The sequence below is a fragment of the Aspergillus versicolor genome (assembly GCF_001890125.1).
Source record: "Aspergillus versicolor CBS 583.65 unplaced genomic scaffold ASPVEscaffold_8, whole genome shotgun sequence".
Taxonomy (NCBI): Eukaryota; Fungi; Ascomycota; class Eurotiomycetes; order Eurotiales; family Aspergillaceae; genus Aspergillus; species Aspergillus versicolor.
The window spans coordinates 1,072,471-1,091,112 of record NW_024467531.1 but is presented as its reverse complement, the minus strand read 5'-3'; the positions used below and the strand labels follow the sequence as shown (position 1 = coordinate 1,091,112).

Sequence of the window (18,642 nt, the reverse complement as noted above, 5' to 3'; positions counted from 1 at the left end):
TGCATATTTTCCTTGTACGCTAAGTAAACACAACAGATAATGGAACGCCATCGCTAGAAGAGAGGGGAATTATATCATATTCAGATCCGGAACCGCTGTAAAGAACGAAGCATTGAAGCAGGCGCGATCAAAGAAATTCGATGGTAGATCCGTCACCATCAGGTCCTGTCCATCCAAAGCAGAGCTTGGCCGCGTCGGATCTGACGGCAGCGACTCAGTTGGGACGAGTTGATTGAGAGGGGCACAATTCCACTGGCACCGCTCAAGCGAATCAGACATTAACTCTGCGGCGGACGATCTGAGACTTTGATATGTTGACTCGGCCAGTTCCCAGGTCCGCCGCGCACTCTTAAGACATCCCAGGATAAGGTTGACACGGTTACAATGATGATCGAAGCATTCGTCTGAGTGGAGAGTGGACGTGGCGAGCTGGATCAAGCCGCATAGTGAAAGAGAAGGGATGATAAAGGGGCTGTGTTTGAGGATATTGGGGCATACGGAGATCGAGTCAGACACCTGTCGCGAGGCTTCGGCGGCTTTAATGCTATGCACAAGGCGAGTGGATGTCGATGAGAGCTGCAGATGGCATGAAGCTCCAGGCCAGAACTGGCTTCTTTCCGGCTGTGCCAACACTGGTTGCAAGTCGCTACGAGGGAGATGGAGCAGCATGGCAGCGTAGCCTGTTGTCAGATGGGCCTGGAACATCATCTCATCGACGTTCCCATACGCATCGACAATGTCCAACTTCTTCGCCGGGAGGTGGTTGGTCCAGCTCACCAGAGCATTTTCAGCCGCTTGGACCTGGTCGCGATGGCACTCGGGGACCCGGTTTAACACGATCACTCTGGACAGAATCATCGTAGCTTCGATCCGGTAACTGAAAGAAGAGAAGACGGGATCCCCAGCGGCAATGATGCGCCGTCGGAAATCAAGCATCATGCTCGGCGTGGGAATATCTCTGCCCCCATTGTAGATTGATTCTTCGCATGGGAGAGCCACCTCTGGAGGAAGAGCGCTGCAGCGGAACGTGAACGAGTTGAGCGATATGGCCAGGTAGATTTCAGTGATCACCAGCTCCCACCACGTTCGGCGCATGCTCTCGGCTTCTACTGAGCACAGTGCATGAGAAGCTGACGCGAACCCAGCCCTATTCATTCCCAGGTCCAGAGCTAGGTCGATACTCTGGTTCAAAGCAGCCTGGGCTTCATCCGCCTCTCTTCGGGCATTCAGAACAATGGCGTATATTAACCACGCCTGCACCGTAGCGGGAGACCGCTCGGTATGAGATCCCAGCTGCTCGGCGACCCTCTTCTTATACTCGGTCGCGCGACCGGTCGCACTATAATGCGATCCAACAAAATGCACTACAGCGTGAAGACAGGCCGGATAATTCTGCTCGTTGTACAGCCCGCTAGGGACAAGAATTGGGTGAGCAGCATGGAAGTTCTCATAGTACAGTCTGCGGAGGCGGTCGTCATTTTCAACGCTTGGTTTGTTTGAGAATGCGCCGGAATTATAGTCATTAGCAGGGAGCATCCCCAGCCATGAACTTTCATCTCCAGCGGCATCCGGCAGGTCAGCACTGGCCACCTGCCGCGAGAACGAAGTATTTGTCGGAGTCGGCGCCTGCGGATTAGCCTGGATGGGCAGATCGGGGGTGGCGCTCTGGAAGACAGGCTGCATTGCTGGCAGGCTCTGCTGATACGGAGTCGGCGTTGAAGGGTCGCCTGGCTCTTGGGTGCGACGAGACTTGCGACGACCGCCCCGACGCGAAGCGACGTACTGGCAGAGAAGTCCGTTTTGCAGACAGCGAGAGCAGGCCGGGCGCTTTGCATCGCACTTGAGATGCTGCTTCCTGCAGTCGGTGCAGGCCACGGGGGTCAGACCGCTTTCCTTGGTCGGTCGCACGGGCATTGCAGGAGAAAAGTCATAGGGCGATGGTAGATTCAGTTGGAGGGGCTATGAAGGCTGAAATGAGTAATGTGGATGAGGGAAGGACAGTTCCTTGATGCAAAGTGAAGGCAGTCATCCCCGGTCGCTCCACCAATCAAGTCGCCACATCGGCCGACTCGTCTACGATGTACGAGAGCATATGTACACACAGATAGATTCAAAGCTGCCAAAGAATAGGACCATAAGAGTGAATGTGAGTTCTGTCCTTTATCTTTATCGTCATAAATGCACCAACTTTGTTATCTCCTTTATCTTCACCGACATTCCCCTGCACCTACATTCCCTGCCGGTTGAAAGCGTGACATCACATTTCAATCGCCGATTGCTCAGTCGCCGATTGACGGAAGCCCGAGATTGTGCGACAACACGACCCATAAAAGAGATACACTGCCCTGGCAAGAACACATTGCAATTTCCATCGAAATCACACCTCATCGCTAAATCCACGATGTCTATCCTCTCACGTCCCACAGTGCCGGTGACCGACAAATTCGGCCACCGCCACGAACACCTCCCGAAGAAATACTCCCTAGACGACCTCGTCCGCGATGTCAAGGCCTATCTCGGCGATTCAAACGGCATTTCCTCCTCAGATGTCGACAAGAACTACCTGATATCGCTGGTGAAGAAGTATGAGGCGAGCGACGGCGGCTGGACACAATTCTACCACAACGATCCGCAAAAAAACTACACGCGTAATGCGATCGAGAACATCAACCGCAAAGCCAATATTGTAAGTGACGCCGAGTTCCACAGTTCTCTCTCAACTTCTAACCATGTTATTGTATAGCTCCTGCTTGTATGGAACCCGCAAAAGGGCTCGCCCATCCACGACCACGCCAACGCCCACTGCATCATGAAAGTGCTGGCAGGAAATTTGACAGAGACTGTTTATGCTGCCCCAGAGGAGTCCGGTTCCACACCTCTGCAAATCAAGTCCGAGACAACGCACTCCCCGAATGATGTGACCTACATCGCCGACGATATCGGACTTCACCGCGTGTATAACCCGCACCCTACCAAGGTGGCTGTTTCGCTACATTGTACGTTTCCTTCCTTGTCAACCGCAAGAATACTGTGCTAACTTTAACAGTGTATACTCCGCCCAATGCAGCTGACTATGGGTATCACATCTTCGATGAGGCTACTGGGAAGTCCAGCTATGTGCCCCAGGCGCGGTCGATCTTACGTCCGAACGAGGCCTCGGAATGATTGCTTTTCAATATTTCTCGAATCAATGTTTAATGACTGCATGACCCATTCTTCTCGATTTGGCGGTATTCTCGGTGTTTGTTTTCTAGCAAGAATCCGCTGGCGGAGTTACATAGCTATGCAATAATATTTACTTCTTCAATATGGTTAGCACTCTATTACCTGCTTTCTCATCCTCTTCCTTAGTAGTATCGCGGAGGTACTGCCGTGGAAACACATAGTCTAAGATTTTTTCCCTGAAGTCCGTAGCATGCTGGTAAAGTTTCCTTGGTGTGTTTCAACAGTTCCAACGGCTTTGAATCCTAACCTGGAGTACAGCCCAATACCAGCAGGCGAGGACAAAACGAAGGCACCCAGTGCATTGTCGTCAACATAATCACAAAACATCTTCAAGAGCGTAGACCCAACACCTTGACGTTGATGGTTTGGATCCACAGCCATGAAAGTGATTCCTAACAGGGGTAAGTGAGCAAGGCCCCAGAACATTCAAGTTAACTGATTGCTTACGGCATATTCCATTGCCTGTGTAACCATGAATAACTCTTTGCCTCTCTTCTCGAAGTCTTTTTGAGATACCAAGCCACGATGCAACATCCAAAGAGACAGGAGTGAAGCTATTCCGAGCTTTCCTTGCCAATCCCCCTGAACTAGTAGTCCAGCCTATAAGTCCAACAGGTGATCCATCCTCTCCACACGCCTTGTACAGTGCTTGATCAACCGTCTCAAGAAGTTCATCGATCGTCCATCTAATCTCCTCCTCTCTCTGCTCCCAAAGTTGCTCCGTTGAGCGCGGGAACATCAAGCGAGAGAGTGGGCCGTCTTGGTGTGCAGGATATTCGACTTTTCGCACGAGCAAATCCACGTCCTCAGCTTCGACGGGCGATATCGAGAGTTCCATTCTGTTGGTGATAAAAGAAGAGAGCAAGGGGTCCGGTTGAACCAGAGCTGCTCTCCGGGGGACGCTGCAAGGTATTTATAGCAACACGGGAAACGAGTTCCTGCGGTCAGGAAGGGAATTGGCTTGGCCTGTTGGTGTCTTATCTGATGCCGAACGTACACAATTCCAGATACAGAGGTCATCCCAAATACATTGCATCAATATTTACGTTCAATGATCCCCTAAAACACATATCCCACATACTGCTTCGCTCTCTTCACCCATTTCTTCCTGTTCCCATTATCACCCAGACCAGCAGCTCTGTCTTCCCTTCCCTGCCAATCAACGCCATCATCAACCAAATCATACCGATCCGTAACCAAATCCATCTGCCCCAGCTGCACAATCTTCGTGTTCTTAAACAGCTTCCAGCCCAACAACATAGCAAGCAGTATCGGAATCTGGACATAGAACGACAAGAAATCCACAGCCTTGAACATGGGGCTGAAGCTCGTCCAGCCCTGGACCAGGATGAGAACGATGTTCAGTATTATCGTGAGGATTGGGCCGTAGGGATATGTCCAGTTTTTGAAGGGCAGGAGGTGCTCGAGGTTCTGTTTGCGAACTGCGGCGCGGAAACGCAATGAAGTGATGCCGATTATGGCCCAGGAGACTTGGTTGGATACGCCGACGATGCTGTTTAACCGGCATGTTAGCCCCATATTCAATATAAAGAGTCAATAGGAGTTGTGAAAATAATGGATCTAGGCAAAGGGTATATATAGAAAACCAGTTGTTTACTTCTGTAACCAAACCCACAACTGGCCGGCCCCGATATAGCTCGCCCCAAAGCATAGCCCACTGATAACAGAAGTCCCCAACACAGCAAGCCAGGGTATCTGAAACCGGTTTAACTTTGCAAAGACCCGAGGGGCGTGACCCTCGAGGGCGAGCGTGTATAGCAGCCTTGACCCAACGAACAACGCGTGGTTAGCAGCAGAGAGCGCACTGGTAAATATCACAGCATTCATGAAGCTACCCGCGACGCTGCTCCCGACTTTATCGAAGACCACTGTAAACGGACTGGTCCTTGACGTCTTCTCGTCCAGGTTGGGGTAGTTGTAGGGCACGTCGAATCCGACGATGATGATTGACAAGACGTAGAAAAGGAGGATACGCCAGAAGACGTTTTTGACGACGCGGGGGATCACTTTTGCTGCGTCTTTGGTTTCGCCGGCTGTGACGGCGATGGACTCGGTCCCGCCGCTGGGAAGTGGTTAATGAAGGAAAATAACACCGTAAAGGTTTATTTACTATGCAAATGAGGCTGTCACAAATACTGAAGCAAAGCCACCTATGCCACCGACAAACGGGGCCTCGTCCAGATGCCAGTATTGGTCTCCTATGTATTTGTGCTCAGTGTTGGCACCGCAGTTGACAGCAATTCCCACCAAAATAAATGCCTGCACATGGAGATTAGATAGAATTAGATAGATTCCCAAGCAAGGGAGAATGGTAACTCACGATAATGGCCACAATCTTGAGCAGGCTCAGCCAGTATTGGATCTGTTCAAGACTATTAGTACTGGGTCTTTAGATAAAAGTCAATACCGTACGTACCTCGCCATACACACGGACAGAGAACAGATTGAACCCGATTATAAGGAGAAGAAAAATAAGGCTGATCGCCCAGCCTGGACAATTATCCGTCCAGAACTCCATCAAGAGCTGCAATGCCAGCGTATCCGAGGCCGTTGACACTGCATCGTTGAACCAGTAGTTCCAGGTAAGCGCGAACGCAAGAGCATCATCTACAGATCGCCTAATAATATGTCAGAATTGGCTTTACTATGTATCATGATCCACTCCAACATACCCTGCATATGAACAAAACGACCCGGAGACGGGGATAAACGCCGACATCTCGCCCAGGCAAAGCATAGTGACGAATATAATGCCACCACAAATCACATATGATAACAGCATTGATGCAGGTCCGCCAGTGGCCAGACTCTTGCCCGTACCCAGGAACAGACCCGTGCCGATTGTGCCTCCAATGGCAATCATAGAGACTTGCCGCGCAGACAACCTTCGGGCGAGTTTGTTGGTTTGTAGGGGAGTTACCTCGCCTTTTTCATTGTCGACAGTTGGGTGAGGGTGCTGGACAGGCTCTTTTTCGCCGGTTTGGGGCTGTTCCTCGATATCATGGCCCATGGCTGGGTGCGCTTTTGTATAAAAGGAGTTGAATGATACCAATAAACATAAAATGGTATTGGAGTGCAGAACCTGGCTGATATCAACGTAGGGCTTCCATTTTATGCCATGGAGTACAGACTATCATACTCCAACACTTAGGGCTCACTGTTAGAATCCGGGGAAGCGGGGTTCGCCGACCGTCATCTCCTCACTAAACTCTAGTAGTGACCTACTCCAGTCTTCAGTATATTTGATGCGGGGATAGCTAGCTAGTCTCCATCGGCGTTTGGGGAGTATACGCAGTGCCACCATTCGGCGATTGACGGTCGTATCAGAGACAGTGCAACAACATCGTGGTGTTCTTGTAGGGCGCGAGTTACTCCAACTTGGAGTTTATATGAGCTATATGAAACCCCCTTTCCTCACGAAGGGCAGAAATCAAGACGGTATCTTGTCCAACGCTCAATTGGTAACTTGGCCCTATTCGCAATGACTGTCGCCCACAAAGAACATGAATTTGGATTCGCGACGCGAGCAATCCACGTCGGTAGCCAGCCAGATCCTGCTACAGGCGCCGTGATTCCATCGGTGTGGGAATACTTCGAACCAAGGCCGTTCGTACACTTCCGCTAATTTCACAGCTCTCCCTAGCGACTACATACGCCCAAATCAGCGTTGGAAAGCCGGTCGGAGAGTATGAGTATACGCGAAGTGCAAATCCCAACCGGTAGGCTGCTTGCTTGTTACTCGATGGTAAGATAGACGTCAGTACTAAATCCATCAGTGACAACTTCCAATCCGCCATCGCAGCAATCGAGAATGCAAAATACGCCCTGGCATTCTCATCGGGATCCACGACCACCGCTGTAATCCTGCAGTCGTTGCCCATCGGCTCCCATGTCATTTCCGTCTCGGACGTCTATGGAGGCACGCACCGCTACTTTACCAAAGTCGCCAGCACCCACGGCGTAGATGTCTCGTTTACGACTACAATAGAGAAGGATCTAGAAAGATTAATCCAGCGAGACCGCACAAAGCTGGTGTGGGTTGAAACTCCGTCAAACCCGACCCTTGGCCTCGTTGATATTGAAAAGATCGCGGCGATTACCCGCAAGCACGACCTGCTCTTGGTGGTCGATAATACATTCCTCAGCCCTTTTATCCAGAACCCGCTGCAGCATGGGGCCGATATTGTCGTTCACTCTGTGACCAAGTATATCAATGGGCACTCGGTAAGCACCGTATTCTCTCACGCCCGAGTCGCTATCATATAGTAACAGCCTAGTCTAGGATGTCATGATGGGCGTCGCAGCTTTTAATTCAGACGAAATCAAGGACCGCTTAACATTTCTGCAAAACGCAATCGGTGGCGTCCCGTCCCCGTTCGACTGCTGGCTTGCACAGCGGGGTCTTAAGACATTGCATCTGCGCGTCCGAGAGTCATCTCACAACGCAAAGATAATCGCAGAGGCACTCAACGCATCGGACTATGTGATTTCAGTCCGATATCCGGGTCTAAAGACACACCCGCAACACGCGATCACTGTCAAGCAGCATCGGAATGCGATGGGCGGGGGGATGGTGAGTTTCCGGATCCGTGGTGGGCAGGAAGCAGCCCATTTATTCTGCAAGTATACCCAATTTTTCACCCTTGCGGAGAGTCTAGGTGGGATTGAATCTCTCTGTGAAGTTCCGGCTAGCATGACCCATGCCGGAATTCCTCGTGAGGAACGAGAGGTCTCGGGCGTTTTTGATGATCTGATTCGGCTTAGCTGTGGGATTGAGGATGCGGAGGATTTGAAACGTGATGTACTTCAAGCTGCGGAGAGGGCGGTGTTAGCGGTCATGAATGGCGGGGTCCAGCCGTAGCAAAAGGCTAGATAGACGAATCGAAAAATCCAGACGGTCTTGGTGAAATATGCGGTCAATGATGCCCCTCCCAGTCCGAGCTGAAATCACGTAGCAAGGGACGGTCAATCCGACGCAAACCGAGCTGCGTCTCAATCGCCGACTCATTCGATGCCCCGTCTTTTTATAGTAATAATTTATTTATTCACATGAGCTATGACCAAACCCGTAAACAATCATCCATCACGCGACCCAAGGCTAGTGTGATGCTTCTTCATCCTGCCGTCGGGCTGCATAGCAGTTCGGGATATATCGAAACGGAGTGCTGTAAACATTGAGGAAGGAGTCTCCAGCCGGGGTCGGGGTGTGGTAGTTTCATCGCGGGTGGTATCCAATTCTTGACTCAATCATCGAGGCAGTGTTGCATTCTCCAACTCTCATCAGAGAAGAGCTTAGCTCAGTTTGTCTTCGCGATAAGAGTTGCGCAATAGATGGTAATGGTGCAAACAGCCCGTTGCTGCCGCTGAATACTGCTCTGAATGATTCGAACTTGTGTCCATGTCACCAAGGCTATTGAGAAATCAGTCAAGTGGCAGTTTCCTATCTTTCATGGCTTCTTGGCCATCGCCAAGTAGCTGTATCTCAACGCAAAGCTATATGGCCGGCGACTATCATCATGGATATTAGTCCGGGAGTGCTTTCCTTAAGGGCTATCATAAGAGCGCGACCAACGCGTAGGAAAAGCACTGGACCCTGTACGTTGTTTGATAATGTCTATATATGTTGGTGTTGTCCGTGAGGGTATGATATCCCAAATAGCCAATGAGCCACCCGCTAATCATTTCAAATTAGGTACCCAATCATTCTTCCATTCATGGCTAGAGAGCCAGAGTCAATGGCTGAGATTGAACCGTCCTTTCACGCTGATCTCTGTACCGTGCAATCATCAGACCAGAGGTTATTCCAGGCAAACGAGTCATAGTCGGTTCCGAGTACGCTTTACAAGAAGATACAATTCAGCCCTGAATTGCCCTAGGCAAAGCCCTTCTTGCCAAGGAATCTACCATGGGCTACTATAGCAAAATGGTTTATGTGTTCGAGAAGCCGTGGTGGCGCAATGCCGACTATCAGGGAATCCAGTGCCAGGCCGGCCTCAACCTGTTCTCGCGAGACACCAGTGTCCCAAGTGATAGAGGTTATTGAGGTTCTTGCGAGTAAATAAACTTCTTTTATCCAACCTCGTTTGTCACCTCTATGTTGCCGATATGCCTGGATTATCAACAAATTCTAGGTCTTCATCAGTGCTTAAGAGTTGAATCATAAATAAGAGCTGCACGTCCAGTGTGATCAGTCACACAGAGTGCATAAATTATCCCGCAATTACGTTCATAGTGTTCACTAATCACTATATTTGGTCCAGCCGTGTGGGCCCGTATCCATTTGTCTTCAAAAATTGGATGCCGCTCGGACAATGTCTTGGACGGGCCTCAGTTCCACCGCGGTTCTTTGTAATCCAAACTGGATTCAGTAAACCCTCCGCGATCTACGGAGTAAATGGGATTTGTAATCGTCATGAGAGAGTTACTAGTTTGTTGTTTAGAGTTCCCACAAAACCATCCCATCCCCTCCAACGTAGTCCGTAGTCTACCGCGCCCACTACCAACATCCCTCCTTTCAAAATGTCTACCCAAAAGGCTGTCATCGTCGCATCAGAGAAGCAGGGCGGTCTTGTCACCGACAGACCCATCCCCGCCCTCCGGGATGACTACATCTTGGTCAAAACCGTCAGTGTAGCTCTGAACCCCACCGACTGGAAGCACATCGCTTTCCTCGCACCCGTCGGTGTTCTCGTCGGATGCGATTACGCCGGCATTGTCGAGGAAGTCGGCAAGGACGTCAAGAAGCCCTTCAAAAAGGGTGACCGCATTTGCGGCTTCGTGCACGGCTCCAACGCCGTGCAGCCCGAAGACGGCGCATTCGCAGAGCACATCGTCGTCAAGGGCGATGTGCAGATGAAGATCCCCGATAACCTCAGCTTCGAAGAGGCCGCGACTCTGGGTGTCGGTGTCCTCACTGTCGGTCAGGGCCTGTACCAGAGCTTGAAGCTCGCTCTGCCCACCGAGCCCACTAAGACTAATGCGACGGTCCTTATTTACGGCGGCTCAACGGCCACTGGTACCCTGGCTATCCAATTCGCCAAGCTATCCGGTTATACGGTTATCACGACCTGCTCGCCGCACAACTTCGACCTGGTGAAGAGTCTGGGCGCGGATGAAGTCTACGACTACAAGGATCCCAGCGCTGCTGCGAAGATCCGCGAGGCCACCAACGATAACCTCCAGCTTGTCTTTGACACGATTTCTCTCAAATCTAGCACGGAATTCTGCGACAATGCAATCTCTACCAAGGGCGGTGAATACAGCGCCCTTTTAGCTGTTGGGATTGAGCGTGAGAACGTCAATGACCGCTGGACTCTAGGATATACGTCCGTTGGGGAGTACTTCGAGTTTGGCACGACTCCGTTCGCTGCTAAGCCCGAGGATAAGGAGTTTGCTGAGAAGTTTGTTCCTATTGCGGCGAAGCTTCTGGCTGATGGCAAGGTGAAGGTGCATAAGCCCAAGGTCTGCCCTGGTGGCCTGAAGGGTGTTTTGGAGGGCTTGGAGTTGTTGAAGCAGGATAAAGTCAGTGGGGAGAAGCTGGTGTACAATGTTGCGGACACTCCTTGAGTATTTAATGATGATGCCCAATCAACAGAAATTTTATATAGCAAATTGAAATCTATTTCAAGCCTTACACTTCCCAGTTGGACCCTTCGGTTTCAATGCGATGACGACATTGACAGCCGAGGCTTCCGCAGCCAATCACATTCAAGTCTCTAAAGCTGCGGGCCCAGCTGCCTGTTTAGGATTAGACTCCGCCTCAGGTTCCGCCCTCTATACAAAATGCTTGTCAATCAACCCAGTTCAAGCACCACATGATGGCAAATTCGTACATATAAAGGGCGTAGAGATCCCCAGGTAGTAAAATACGATCCAAACTTTCCATTTGCTGCATCGCTGTCATGTTCAACTACAACAAGGTCCTCATTATCGGTGCCACCTCTGGCATCGGCAAAGCCCTTGCTACGAGGCTGGTTGAGAATAACATCCCCTTGGTTATATCCGGTCGCCGAGAGGAGAACCTGAGGGAGTTTGCTAGCCAACATGGAAGTGACAAGGTGAAAACCAAAGTTTTTGATGTCACCAAGCTGGATACAGTACGATATATATATCTCGGAACATCTACTACTCAGATATCTAATTAACTCCTTAGATCCCCCAATTTGCCTCAGAAATCCTCAACGAAAACCCTGATATCGACTGCATCTTCATAAACTCCGGAATCCAGAGACCTTTCGACTTTTCCAAGCCCGATACCGTCGACCTATCCATCTTCGACCAGGAGCTGGTGACAAACTACACCTCCGCAGTTCACCTCACCAAGGCCTTCCTCCCGCACCTGCAATCACAGAGAAAAGAAACCACTCTGGTATTCACCACCTCGCAAATGGCCCTTGTGCCAATGATGCGCTGTCCCAACTACGGCGCCTCCAAGGCGGCTCTTCACCACTTCATCCTCGCCCTCCGGACCCAGCTGCAGGATGGCCCTGGCAATGTGCGGGTTCTCGAGATTTACCCACCGGCTGTACAAACCGAATTGCACGATGCGAAGCATCAGCCTGATCTGAAGGATGGCCATCTGATTGGCATGCCGCTGGATGAGTTCATTGATGAGGTTTGGCGTCGGCTAGGTCAAGGAGAAGATCAGATTGCGGTTGGCTCTGCGAGGGATATTTTTGAGGCTTTTGAGCTGAAGAGGCAGCAGCTTTATCAGGAGATGACGACGATGTTGTCGGGTTTGATCAAACAGTTTCTGCGGTAGTCAGCTACGTAGTTATAGAATGACTTGTATGTACGGTGTGGAATGAGGACCTGGATTCCCATATCAATAGGCGAACTGGGATTATGGATCTCTAACAGGTCCCCATAATTACTATGATAATTATATAGATTGTCCTATATAATATTTATATTAACAGCACCAGTCCCTAGAATATATTCTGTATGTTGCTTGGGCCATCGATACTACTGATAATCATGATACATACTTCACCTGACATAGGCGCCGACTCAATTAATAGATCTGGCGGGCATTTGTAGTTTATAAATATAATCCCTGGGCTTGATGGCTGACCGCACTTTCGTCAATATTGTCGATATTGTCAGCTTTAGTGCATTTGCTAGTGCGGGGCACATTGATCGTCCGCAGTCATGTTTTGCCATCCCGGCATTGCTTGTTATTCTAGGACTAGGTACATTATTGAAGCGTCAAACTACGATAAATGCCTTTCCGGGCTCGCGACGACTACACAGCCGCCTGGATATGTGCGCTTCCCCTGGAACTGGCCGCGGCATGCGCAATGCTTGACGAGCGCCATGATCCACTGCCTCTCGAGCTGGATTCCCGGGACACTAATAATTACGTCCTCGGGCGCCTGGGACCCCATAATATCGTCATCGCCTGTCTTCCGTATGGTGTGACGGGGACCATATCCGCGGCGCGAGTCGTGAATCAGATGCTCGCGACCTTCAGGCGCATCAAGTTCGGCCTGATGGTTGGAATTGGCGGCGGCGTCCCGAGTGCACAGCATGATATTCGACTAGGTGATGTCGTCGTGGGCAGCCCAACGGGGCTTCTAGGAGGAATCGTTCAGTATGATTTTGGGAAGACGGTGCAGAATGGCCGGTTTCAGCGGACGGGGATGCTCAACAAGCCGCCAGAAGTCTTGCTGACGGCGCTGTCCAATCTACAAGCACGGCACTTGATGGAGGGGCATCGCATCGAACACAGCATCAATGAAATGGTCAATAAATATCCGGTCATGAGCTTCCAATATGCCCGTCCCGCCATCGATAATTTGTATCGGGCGGACTATGAGCACCCGGAGAGCCAGCAAACGTGCGCTTCCTGTGATGCTTCGCAACTGATACACCGTACCCCTCGACCTCCAGGCGCCTTAGGGCTATGTATTCATTACGGGCTTATCGCGTCTGGTGATCAGGTGGTCAAAAACGGCCAGATGCGAGATGCGCTGCGTCAGGAACTCGATGTACTTTGCTTTGAAATGGAGGCCGCTGGGCTCATTGACAGTTTCCCCTGCTTGGTAGTCAGGGGAATCAGTGATTATGCGGACTCGCATAAGAATGACCTTTGGCAAGGGTACGCAGCAGCCACCGCTGCGGCATACGCAAAGGAATTGATGCATGTTATACCGACAGCCAGCAATGAACAGCAACATGTACAAGTCGGCGTAGTCGACAGTGGTGAGTCGCCAATCCAGCAAGATTGTCCCTATGGCTTGCTTACTATAAAGCAGTATCGAGCGATGTTCGCTTCCGAGTCCAAGAATGGCTGTCGCCTGCCAGTTTCAAAGACGACCTGTACAATCACCAGAAAGAATACATGGACGGCAGCTGCGACTGGGCTCTTAGCCGGCCGGAGATTACTTCCTTCATGAGTACGAGTCATGATTCACAAATCCTCAGGATAGGAGGGCCACCCGGCATTGGCAAGTCCACACTCACGGCCTTTCTCATACAACGGCTTATCGAAGCTCGAAATACTGTGTTCTACTTCTTCTGCAAAGACACTGAAGGTGGTAAAAGTCATCCTTTCCAGGCTCTCCGGACTCTGGTGTCCCAGGCTCTCAGTGTAGACGACGGGCATCGTCTTGTTGCTTGGCTGGAGAAGCTGCGTGTAGAGAGTGGACAGAAACAGGCAGAGTCCTTTGCGACGCTCGACGAATCATTCTGCTACGCACTTAGTGTTCTTTCCTCCATACAAAGACCACTCTACGTTGTGGTTGACGCACTCGATGAATGTAAAGACGGGCTACTTTTGGTGTCTACTCTGAGCACTGCCCTAAATGCATCGAAATGCCCATTCAAGCTTTTAGTAACGGGTCGTGAAGAGCCTAGAATCTTGGACTTCTTTCGTCAGTATAAAGAAAAGAGAAGTGGATCAAGGCTTGCAACATTACGCGAGGTAACAATTCTTCCATCAACTGTCCAACAGCCTATGGTAGCCTATGTCAAGCAACGCGTCTCTCAGTTCCAGCACATCCGGGCCACTCCCCTGGGTGAGCAGCTGTTCAGAGAATTCTCTGCTGCAACCGAAGGATCCTGGTTATACGCAAAGCTCCTTCTGGATGAGATCGAACGCCTGCCCAGTCCTGCCTCTGTTGCCCGACACTTGAGGAGCATACCCACGGGCCTTGTGCAGCTGTACCATACGGTCTTATCCACGGCTGAAAAGTCGCTCTCTCCTGCAGAGCTTAACATGGCGCAGCAGCTCTTCATTTGGATTGATTTGGAAGACTTCGTTCTGGTCGGGCGGCAAACATTGGACAGGGATATTTTGGATCTTGTCTTCCAGGCTGCAAACTCTGGAGACCAAGTTTTCAACTCGATTGATCTCGCACGAAAGCTCTGCTCTCCTTTGATTATACTCAAGTCGAAAGGAAGGGATCAGGACACCGATTTGAACGTAAAGATCAGTTTTGTTCATCACACGGCTATGCAATTCGTACGCCAGAGCGCTGCCCGAAATGAACCCTCCATGGCAGTACCGGCAATTCTCAAGCCCCAGCTGCTCAAGACTCTCCACCGCGCAAACACCGCGATTTGGTACTTTGAAAAGAGCGAAGAGTACCGTTGGCTGATGGAATATATCATGGACGATCCAAAAAACCGTCTTACGCTTAATCCAGGCACCTACTTTGAGATGGCATACGCACTCTGGGGTTCATTCTTTCTCGAGGATCTACCGGAGTGTTTAGACGCCGACGATAAGGAACAAGCATCCTTACTGTGCAACAAAATTACTGACTTCTTGCTGTCGGGTCGATGCTTACGCTGGGTTGAAATCGCCATCATCGTCAACTATCGATGGGGGTATGTCAACCTTTTCGATAATGTCCTCAAGGCCTTGCAGGCTGCGGGGAAGTCCATGTCAAGTACATGTGCTCTGCCTGCATTTCAGGTGTTCTCAGCTGCTAGGATGGACTTCTTTGCTGATTACTTATATGTGATCTCTTGTACGGGCCCGGCCTACAAACAGAAACTGCCCGTCCCCAAAGGGTTTGAAGGGCGACCGATAGCAGGCGCTCTAATGAGGCTGGGCAACTCATGGGCCCATCTATACACAAATAAGCTAACTTAGACAATGGACTCTTGCCATATATTATCTTATTAAATATAAATTTAGTTAATGAATCTGCATCGGACATAATTTGATGTCTTGATTCCATGTATTTATAGGCGCGGGCTCATTGTCCATTTCGGGTTTAGTCTCCGCTGCTTCCACCGAGTTCTTAACTCCGAATTGACTTCACTTTTATATCAACGCAGTCTGAGATCTTGCATTCTGTCACCCTGGTCCAATCGTCAATCTATCTCGTGCGAATAATGGATCTATCTGCTTCCAAACCAATGACCCTGCGCCGAGCCTGCCAAGCTTGCGCCCGAGGGAAACGCCGCTGCGACCAGCGCTGGCCGCGTTGCAGCAGGTGCCAGACGCGGCGAATCAACTGTGAATACGCCAATGTGCCTCTGACGACGGAGTCACCATCATTCCTGCCAGCCAATGCAGGGGCTGCTCCCTCCATACCGCGACCCCTGCGGATGGAGATCGTCAAGGGCTACGAGCAGCGGATCATCTCGCTTCTGGTAACCGGAGTATCCTCTCTGCCGCTGCTCTTTGCAGAAAACATGAAAACCCACTTCATCCACCCCGAGCTCTGGCCTGGCAAGCTGGCCCCACCACCGATCCAGGACGTCCACGCCATCTGCCAGCTCTATTCCCACTCTAACAACACCGCTATGCTCCTCCCACTACTACGACAGACACTGGCATATTACCACAGGCGAATATCAAACCCTATCGATTTCGAAGGTCTTCTCGCCTCCGCCCAGGCTTTACTCCTTATCCAATGCATGCTCATCGGCATGGAGAACCCCTCCATTCCTTACTCTGAAGCAAACCACGCACTGTTACTCGCTGTTAGCCACAGGCTATGGCAACAAGCTCCGATCCAACTGCCCAGCACGCTCAGTCCCCGACGCGCGTGGATCCTTGCTGAAAGCGTGCGCCGCACGATCATTGTTGGCTTCATGTTACGAAGTGTGTACTCACTCAAGAAGAGAAATTACTCTGTACGCACGCCGTTCGTGGACTCCCTTCCGTTTGATATCCGTACGTCACTATGGGATGAAACTGAAAACAGTGCTGCCGATGGGATGGGGAGTCCGGCTGACTCGATTGTGTCCCTTCATCAGTACTCGGGCATGTTGGAGAACGGTCTAGTTCATGGGATTCCCCCGTTCGGAGGGTTAATCCTTGCAGCTTGTAGAGGGAAGGCGGTTGAGGATATCCCGTATCCTTCTGTGAATTCTCTCTAGCATGGCTATTTGATAGAATGGCCCCGTCAGAAACCCAGACTTGTACCGTATATTTGCAGCATCGCTGGGTTTATAATGGAGATGTGCTTAGGTGCGATTTGGAGAGAGTCCCCATACTGTGTGCAAATCAAGCAGTCTGCGACCTCTGCCCTTGTCAGCATTGCAGGACTATCCAGACAGGAGATACTTGGCGAGTAGAGGACCTGGATAACCTCGCAGGCGAGGCTAGAGGGGTATAAACAAGGCAGTTATACACGAGCCGGCCAGATGCATGCTTGAGTACTGCAGCACTCGCCTCTCGAAGAAAGCAGGTGCCCTCTATAAATAATTACGAATACACATATTATAACTATTATAGATTTATGAAATACTCAATGACTATTGTTTCTAGCCAGGTTGACCAGCAACGCAGCTCCCTAGTTACAGCACCCAAACGCCCTGGCTATAACGAAATTTCAGTCGTAGACTCGTATGCTAACAGTTAACAATGTTTTTCGCTTTTCTTACCCTTCTCGCTCTTTCCTCCCCCAATAAACTCACACATACTGCAGTTCCACCTGCTGCCCGCGCTGCATCATTCTCATCTCGCGCTCCCTGCGCCACTTCTCGCCATACTTCCACTCCACCCAAATCAGCGGCATAAAGGCTACCATAATCCCAGTGACAATCAAAAACGCACGCATAGCCCTCACAGCCTCAAGCAAAGGCTGGATAGCACTGACACCAGCCGCCCCCAGCAAACAGCGGCAGAGGTTGTTCAGCGCCGTCGCACTAGCCGGCTGGTCAGGGAAGCAGTCGATCAGCAGGGTAGAGTTTATATTAAAGATCGCCGTAGAGGTGAAGCCAATAAGGAACTGCAGAAGCAGCGGCGCAACCAGGTTCGGCCCGTATCCGCGGCGGATGTCATTGAGCATGAAGCTGGGGCCATAAAGGCCGAGGGAGATGGCGAGGACGACGCTGAATAGGGGCACGCGGCGCAGGCGGGTGTGGGTGAGTGGGAAGTCGACTCTGGCGCGACGGGGGATGGGCTGGTCGAGGGCGATGCCGCGTCGTTCTTTGAATTCGGCTTCGGCGAGCCGGAAGTCCTTGTCGAGGAGGTATCCTGTGGTCATGGAGCCTGCGATGCAGCCGATGCCGTTGGGGAGGAAGCAGATGCCGATTTGCCATTCGGGCATCTCGGGGAAGCCTAGGAGGAGGAGGGTTGTTCCTGAGGCGGCGACCATGCTCCATACTGTGAAGGCAATGGCGCCCCAGGCGAGCAGGGCGGCAATGTCCTTCTCGAAGAGGTGGGCGAGGGGCTTGTGGATGTCTGAAAGGGATATCTCGCGTTTTCCACTCTTTTTGTATTGGGTCTCGGGCAGGAAGACCAAGAGGCACACAAGGATGATTACACTCAGGACGAACAGGAGCCAGAAGATACTGCGGAATCCCCAGGCGCTGTTAAGAAGGCCTCCGACGACTGGTCCGATTGATTGTCCCATCATGCTGGCCATGGATTAGAGATGTTTCCGAAGTATGCTTGGATTGACCTACCGAATACCTGCATTCAACCCCATAAAGCCACCACGTTCCTCTGGGAAGGCAACATCTGCAATAGTACCTGCACTGATACTGATAGTGGCAGAGGACCCCGCTGCCTGTATTCCTCGCAGAACCATAAGCATTGCATAATCTTTCGTAAAGGCGAGTGCCAAGTTGGCAAGTATAAAAATCGTAAGACTGATAGCAAAGGCAAGGCGGCGGCCACACGAGTCGGACAGCGTGCCGAACAGCGAAGGAGCAATACCCTGGACAATCATATAAACAGTAATAGTCAGCGAAGTCAGAGAGGTGCTGACTCCAAGATCCTGCGATATGGTTTCCAGGGCGGGGAAGTAGATATTGGACGACAGGGGCGAGAAGGCGGCCGCAACAGAGACAAGAATGACAAGATTCCACTTCTGCTTCTTCGAACACTTGGTATGGGGTGTCATTTCGACTTCGGAGGGAGGAGTGCTGGAGGCAACGGCCTCAAGGGTCGGCTCGGAGGTCGTCTTCTCGCCCATTGCTGCTTGTCTT

The 18,642-nt window shown here is 51.0% G+C and overlaps 10 protein-coding genes across 10 annotated transcripts; 6 read left to right on the top strand and 4 right to left on the bottom strand.

Moving 5' to 3' along the window:
* Positions 1-69: 69 nt before the first annotated feature.
* Positions 70-1,536, bottom strand: ASPVEDRAFT_136960 (fungal specific transcription factor domain-containing protein; the record flags this gene model as incomplete). The annotated part of the gene is made up of 1 exon (XM_040807344.1): positions 70-1,536. One exon carries the CDS (start codon positions 1,534-1,536, stop codon positions 70-72), a length of 1,467 nt encoding a protein of 488 aa, XP_040670760.1.
* Positions 1,537-2,349: 813 nt separating this feature from the next.
* Positions 2,350-3,331, top strand: ASPVEDRAFT_44537 (uncharacterized protein). Its single transcript, XM_040813067.1, has 3 exons — positions 2,350-2,686; positions 2,744-2,996; positions 3,047-3,331. The coding sequence occupies exons 1-3, from the start codon at positions 2,402-2,404 to the stop codon at positions 3,163-3,165; spliced, it is 657 nt and encodes a 218-aa protein (XP_040670759.1). The 5' UTR covers positions 2,350-2,401; the 3' UTR covers positions 3,166-3,331.
* An 8-nt stretch (positions 3,332-3,339) lies between these two features.
* Positions 3,340-4,173, bottom strand: ASPVEDRAFT_828559 (GNAT family N-acetyltransferase). Its single transcript, XM_040817271.1, has 2 exons — positions 3,673-4,173; positions 3,340-3,617 (listed from the first exon to the last, which is right to left on the bottom strand). Exons 1-2 carry the CDS (start codon positions 4,061-4,063, stop codon positions 3,388-3,390), a joined length of 621 nt encoding a protein of 206 aa, XP_040670758.1. The 5' UTR covers positions 4,064-4,173; the 3' UTR covers positions 3,340-3,387.
* Positions 4,174-4,239: 66 nt separating this feature from the next.
* ASPVEDRAFT_64248 (amino acid permease) lies at positions 4,240-6,620 on the bottom strand. Its single transcript, XM_040815719.1, has 7 exons — positions 5,919-6,620; positions 5,663-5,864; positions 5,567-5,608; positions 5,357-5,505; positions 4,844-5,308; positions 4,402-4,738; positions 4,240-4,377 (listed from the first exon to the last, which is right to left on the bottom strand). Exons 1-7 carry the CDS (start codon positions 6,254-6,256, stop codon positions 4,285-4,287), a joined length of 1,626 nt encoding a protein of 541 aa, XP_040670757.1. The 5' UTR covers positions 6,257-6,620; the 3' UTR covers positions 4,240-4,284.
* Positions 6,621-6,693: 73 nt separating this feature from the next.
* ASPVEDRAFT_44535 (trans-sulfuration enzyme family protein) lies at positions 6,694-8,161 on the top strand. Its single transcript, XM_040813066.1, has 4 exons — positions 6,694-6,826; positions 6,880-6,965; positions 7,023-7,470; positions 7,529-8,161. The coding sequence occupies exons 1-4, from the start codon at positions 6,728-6,730 to the stop codon at positions 8,105-8,107; spliced, it is 1,212 nt and encodes a 403-aa protein (XP_040670756.1). The 5' UTR covers positions 6,694-6,727; the 3' UTR covers positions 8,108-8,161.
* A 1,557-nt stretch (positions 8,162-9,718) lies between these two features.
* On the top strand, positions 9,719-10,875 carry ASPVEDRAFT_44534 (zinc-binding alcohol dehydrogenase family protein). The gene has a single exon (XM_040813065.1). It carries the CDS (start codon positions 9,766-9,768, stop codon positions 10,810-10,812), a length of 1,047 nt encoding a protein of 348 aa, XP_040670755.1. The 5' UTR covers positions 9,719-9,765; the 3' UTR covers positions 10,813-10,875.
* Positions 10,876-11,147: 272 nt separating this feature from the next.
* ASPVEDRAFT_86357 (putative short-chain dehydrogenase/oxidoreductase) lies at positions 11,148-12,007 on the top strand (the record flags this gene model as incomplete). Its single annotated transcript, XM_040817830.1, has 2 exons — positions 11,148-11,342; positions 11,399-12,007. The coding sequence occupies 2 exons, from the start codon at positions 11,148-11,150 to the stop codon at positions 12,005-12,007; spliced, it is 804 nt and encodes a 267-aa protein (XP_040670754.1).
* Positions 12,008-12,394: 387 nt separating this feature from the next.
* On the top strand, positions 12,395-15,490 carry ASPVEDRAFT_173732 (uncharacterized protein). Its single transcript, XM_040808748.1, has 2 exons — positions 12,395-13,449; positions 13,503-15,490. Exons 1-2 carry the CDS (start codon positions 12,468-12,470, stop codon positions 15,344-15,346), a joined length of 2,826 nt encoding a protein of 941 aa, XP_040670753.1. The 5' UTR covers positions 12,395-12,467; the 3' UTR covers positions 15,347-15,490.
* Positions 15,491-15,542: 52 nt separating this feature from the next.
* ASPVEDRAFT_828527 (Zn(II)2Cys6 transcription factor domain-containing protein) lies at positions 15,543-16,946 on the top strand. Its single transcript, XM_040817270.1, has one exon. It carries the CDS (start codon positions 15,592-15,594, stop codon positions 16,582-16,584), a length of 993 nt encoding a protein of 330 aa, XP_040670752.1. The 5' UTR covers positions 15,543-15,591; the 3' UTR covers positions 16,585-16,946.
* Positions 16,947-17,120: 174 nt separating this feature from the next.
* On the bottom strand, positions 17,121-18,557 carry ASPVEDRAFT_136771 (uncharacterized protein; the record flags this gene model as incomplete). The annotated part of the gene is made up of 2 exons (XM_040807327.1): positions 17,121-18,069; positions 18,118-18,557. The coding sequence occupies 2 exons, from the start codon at positions 18,555-18,557 to the stop codon at positions 17,121-17,123; spliced, it is 1,389 nt and encodes a 462-aa protein (XP_040670751.1).
* Between the last annotated feature and the right edge of the window lie 85 nt (positions 18,558-18,642).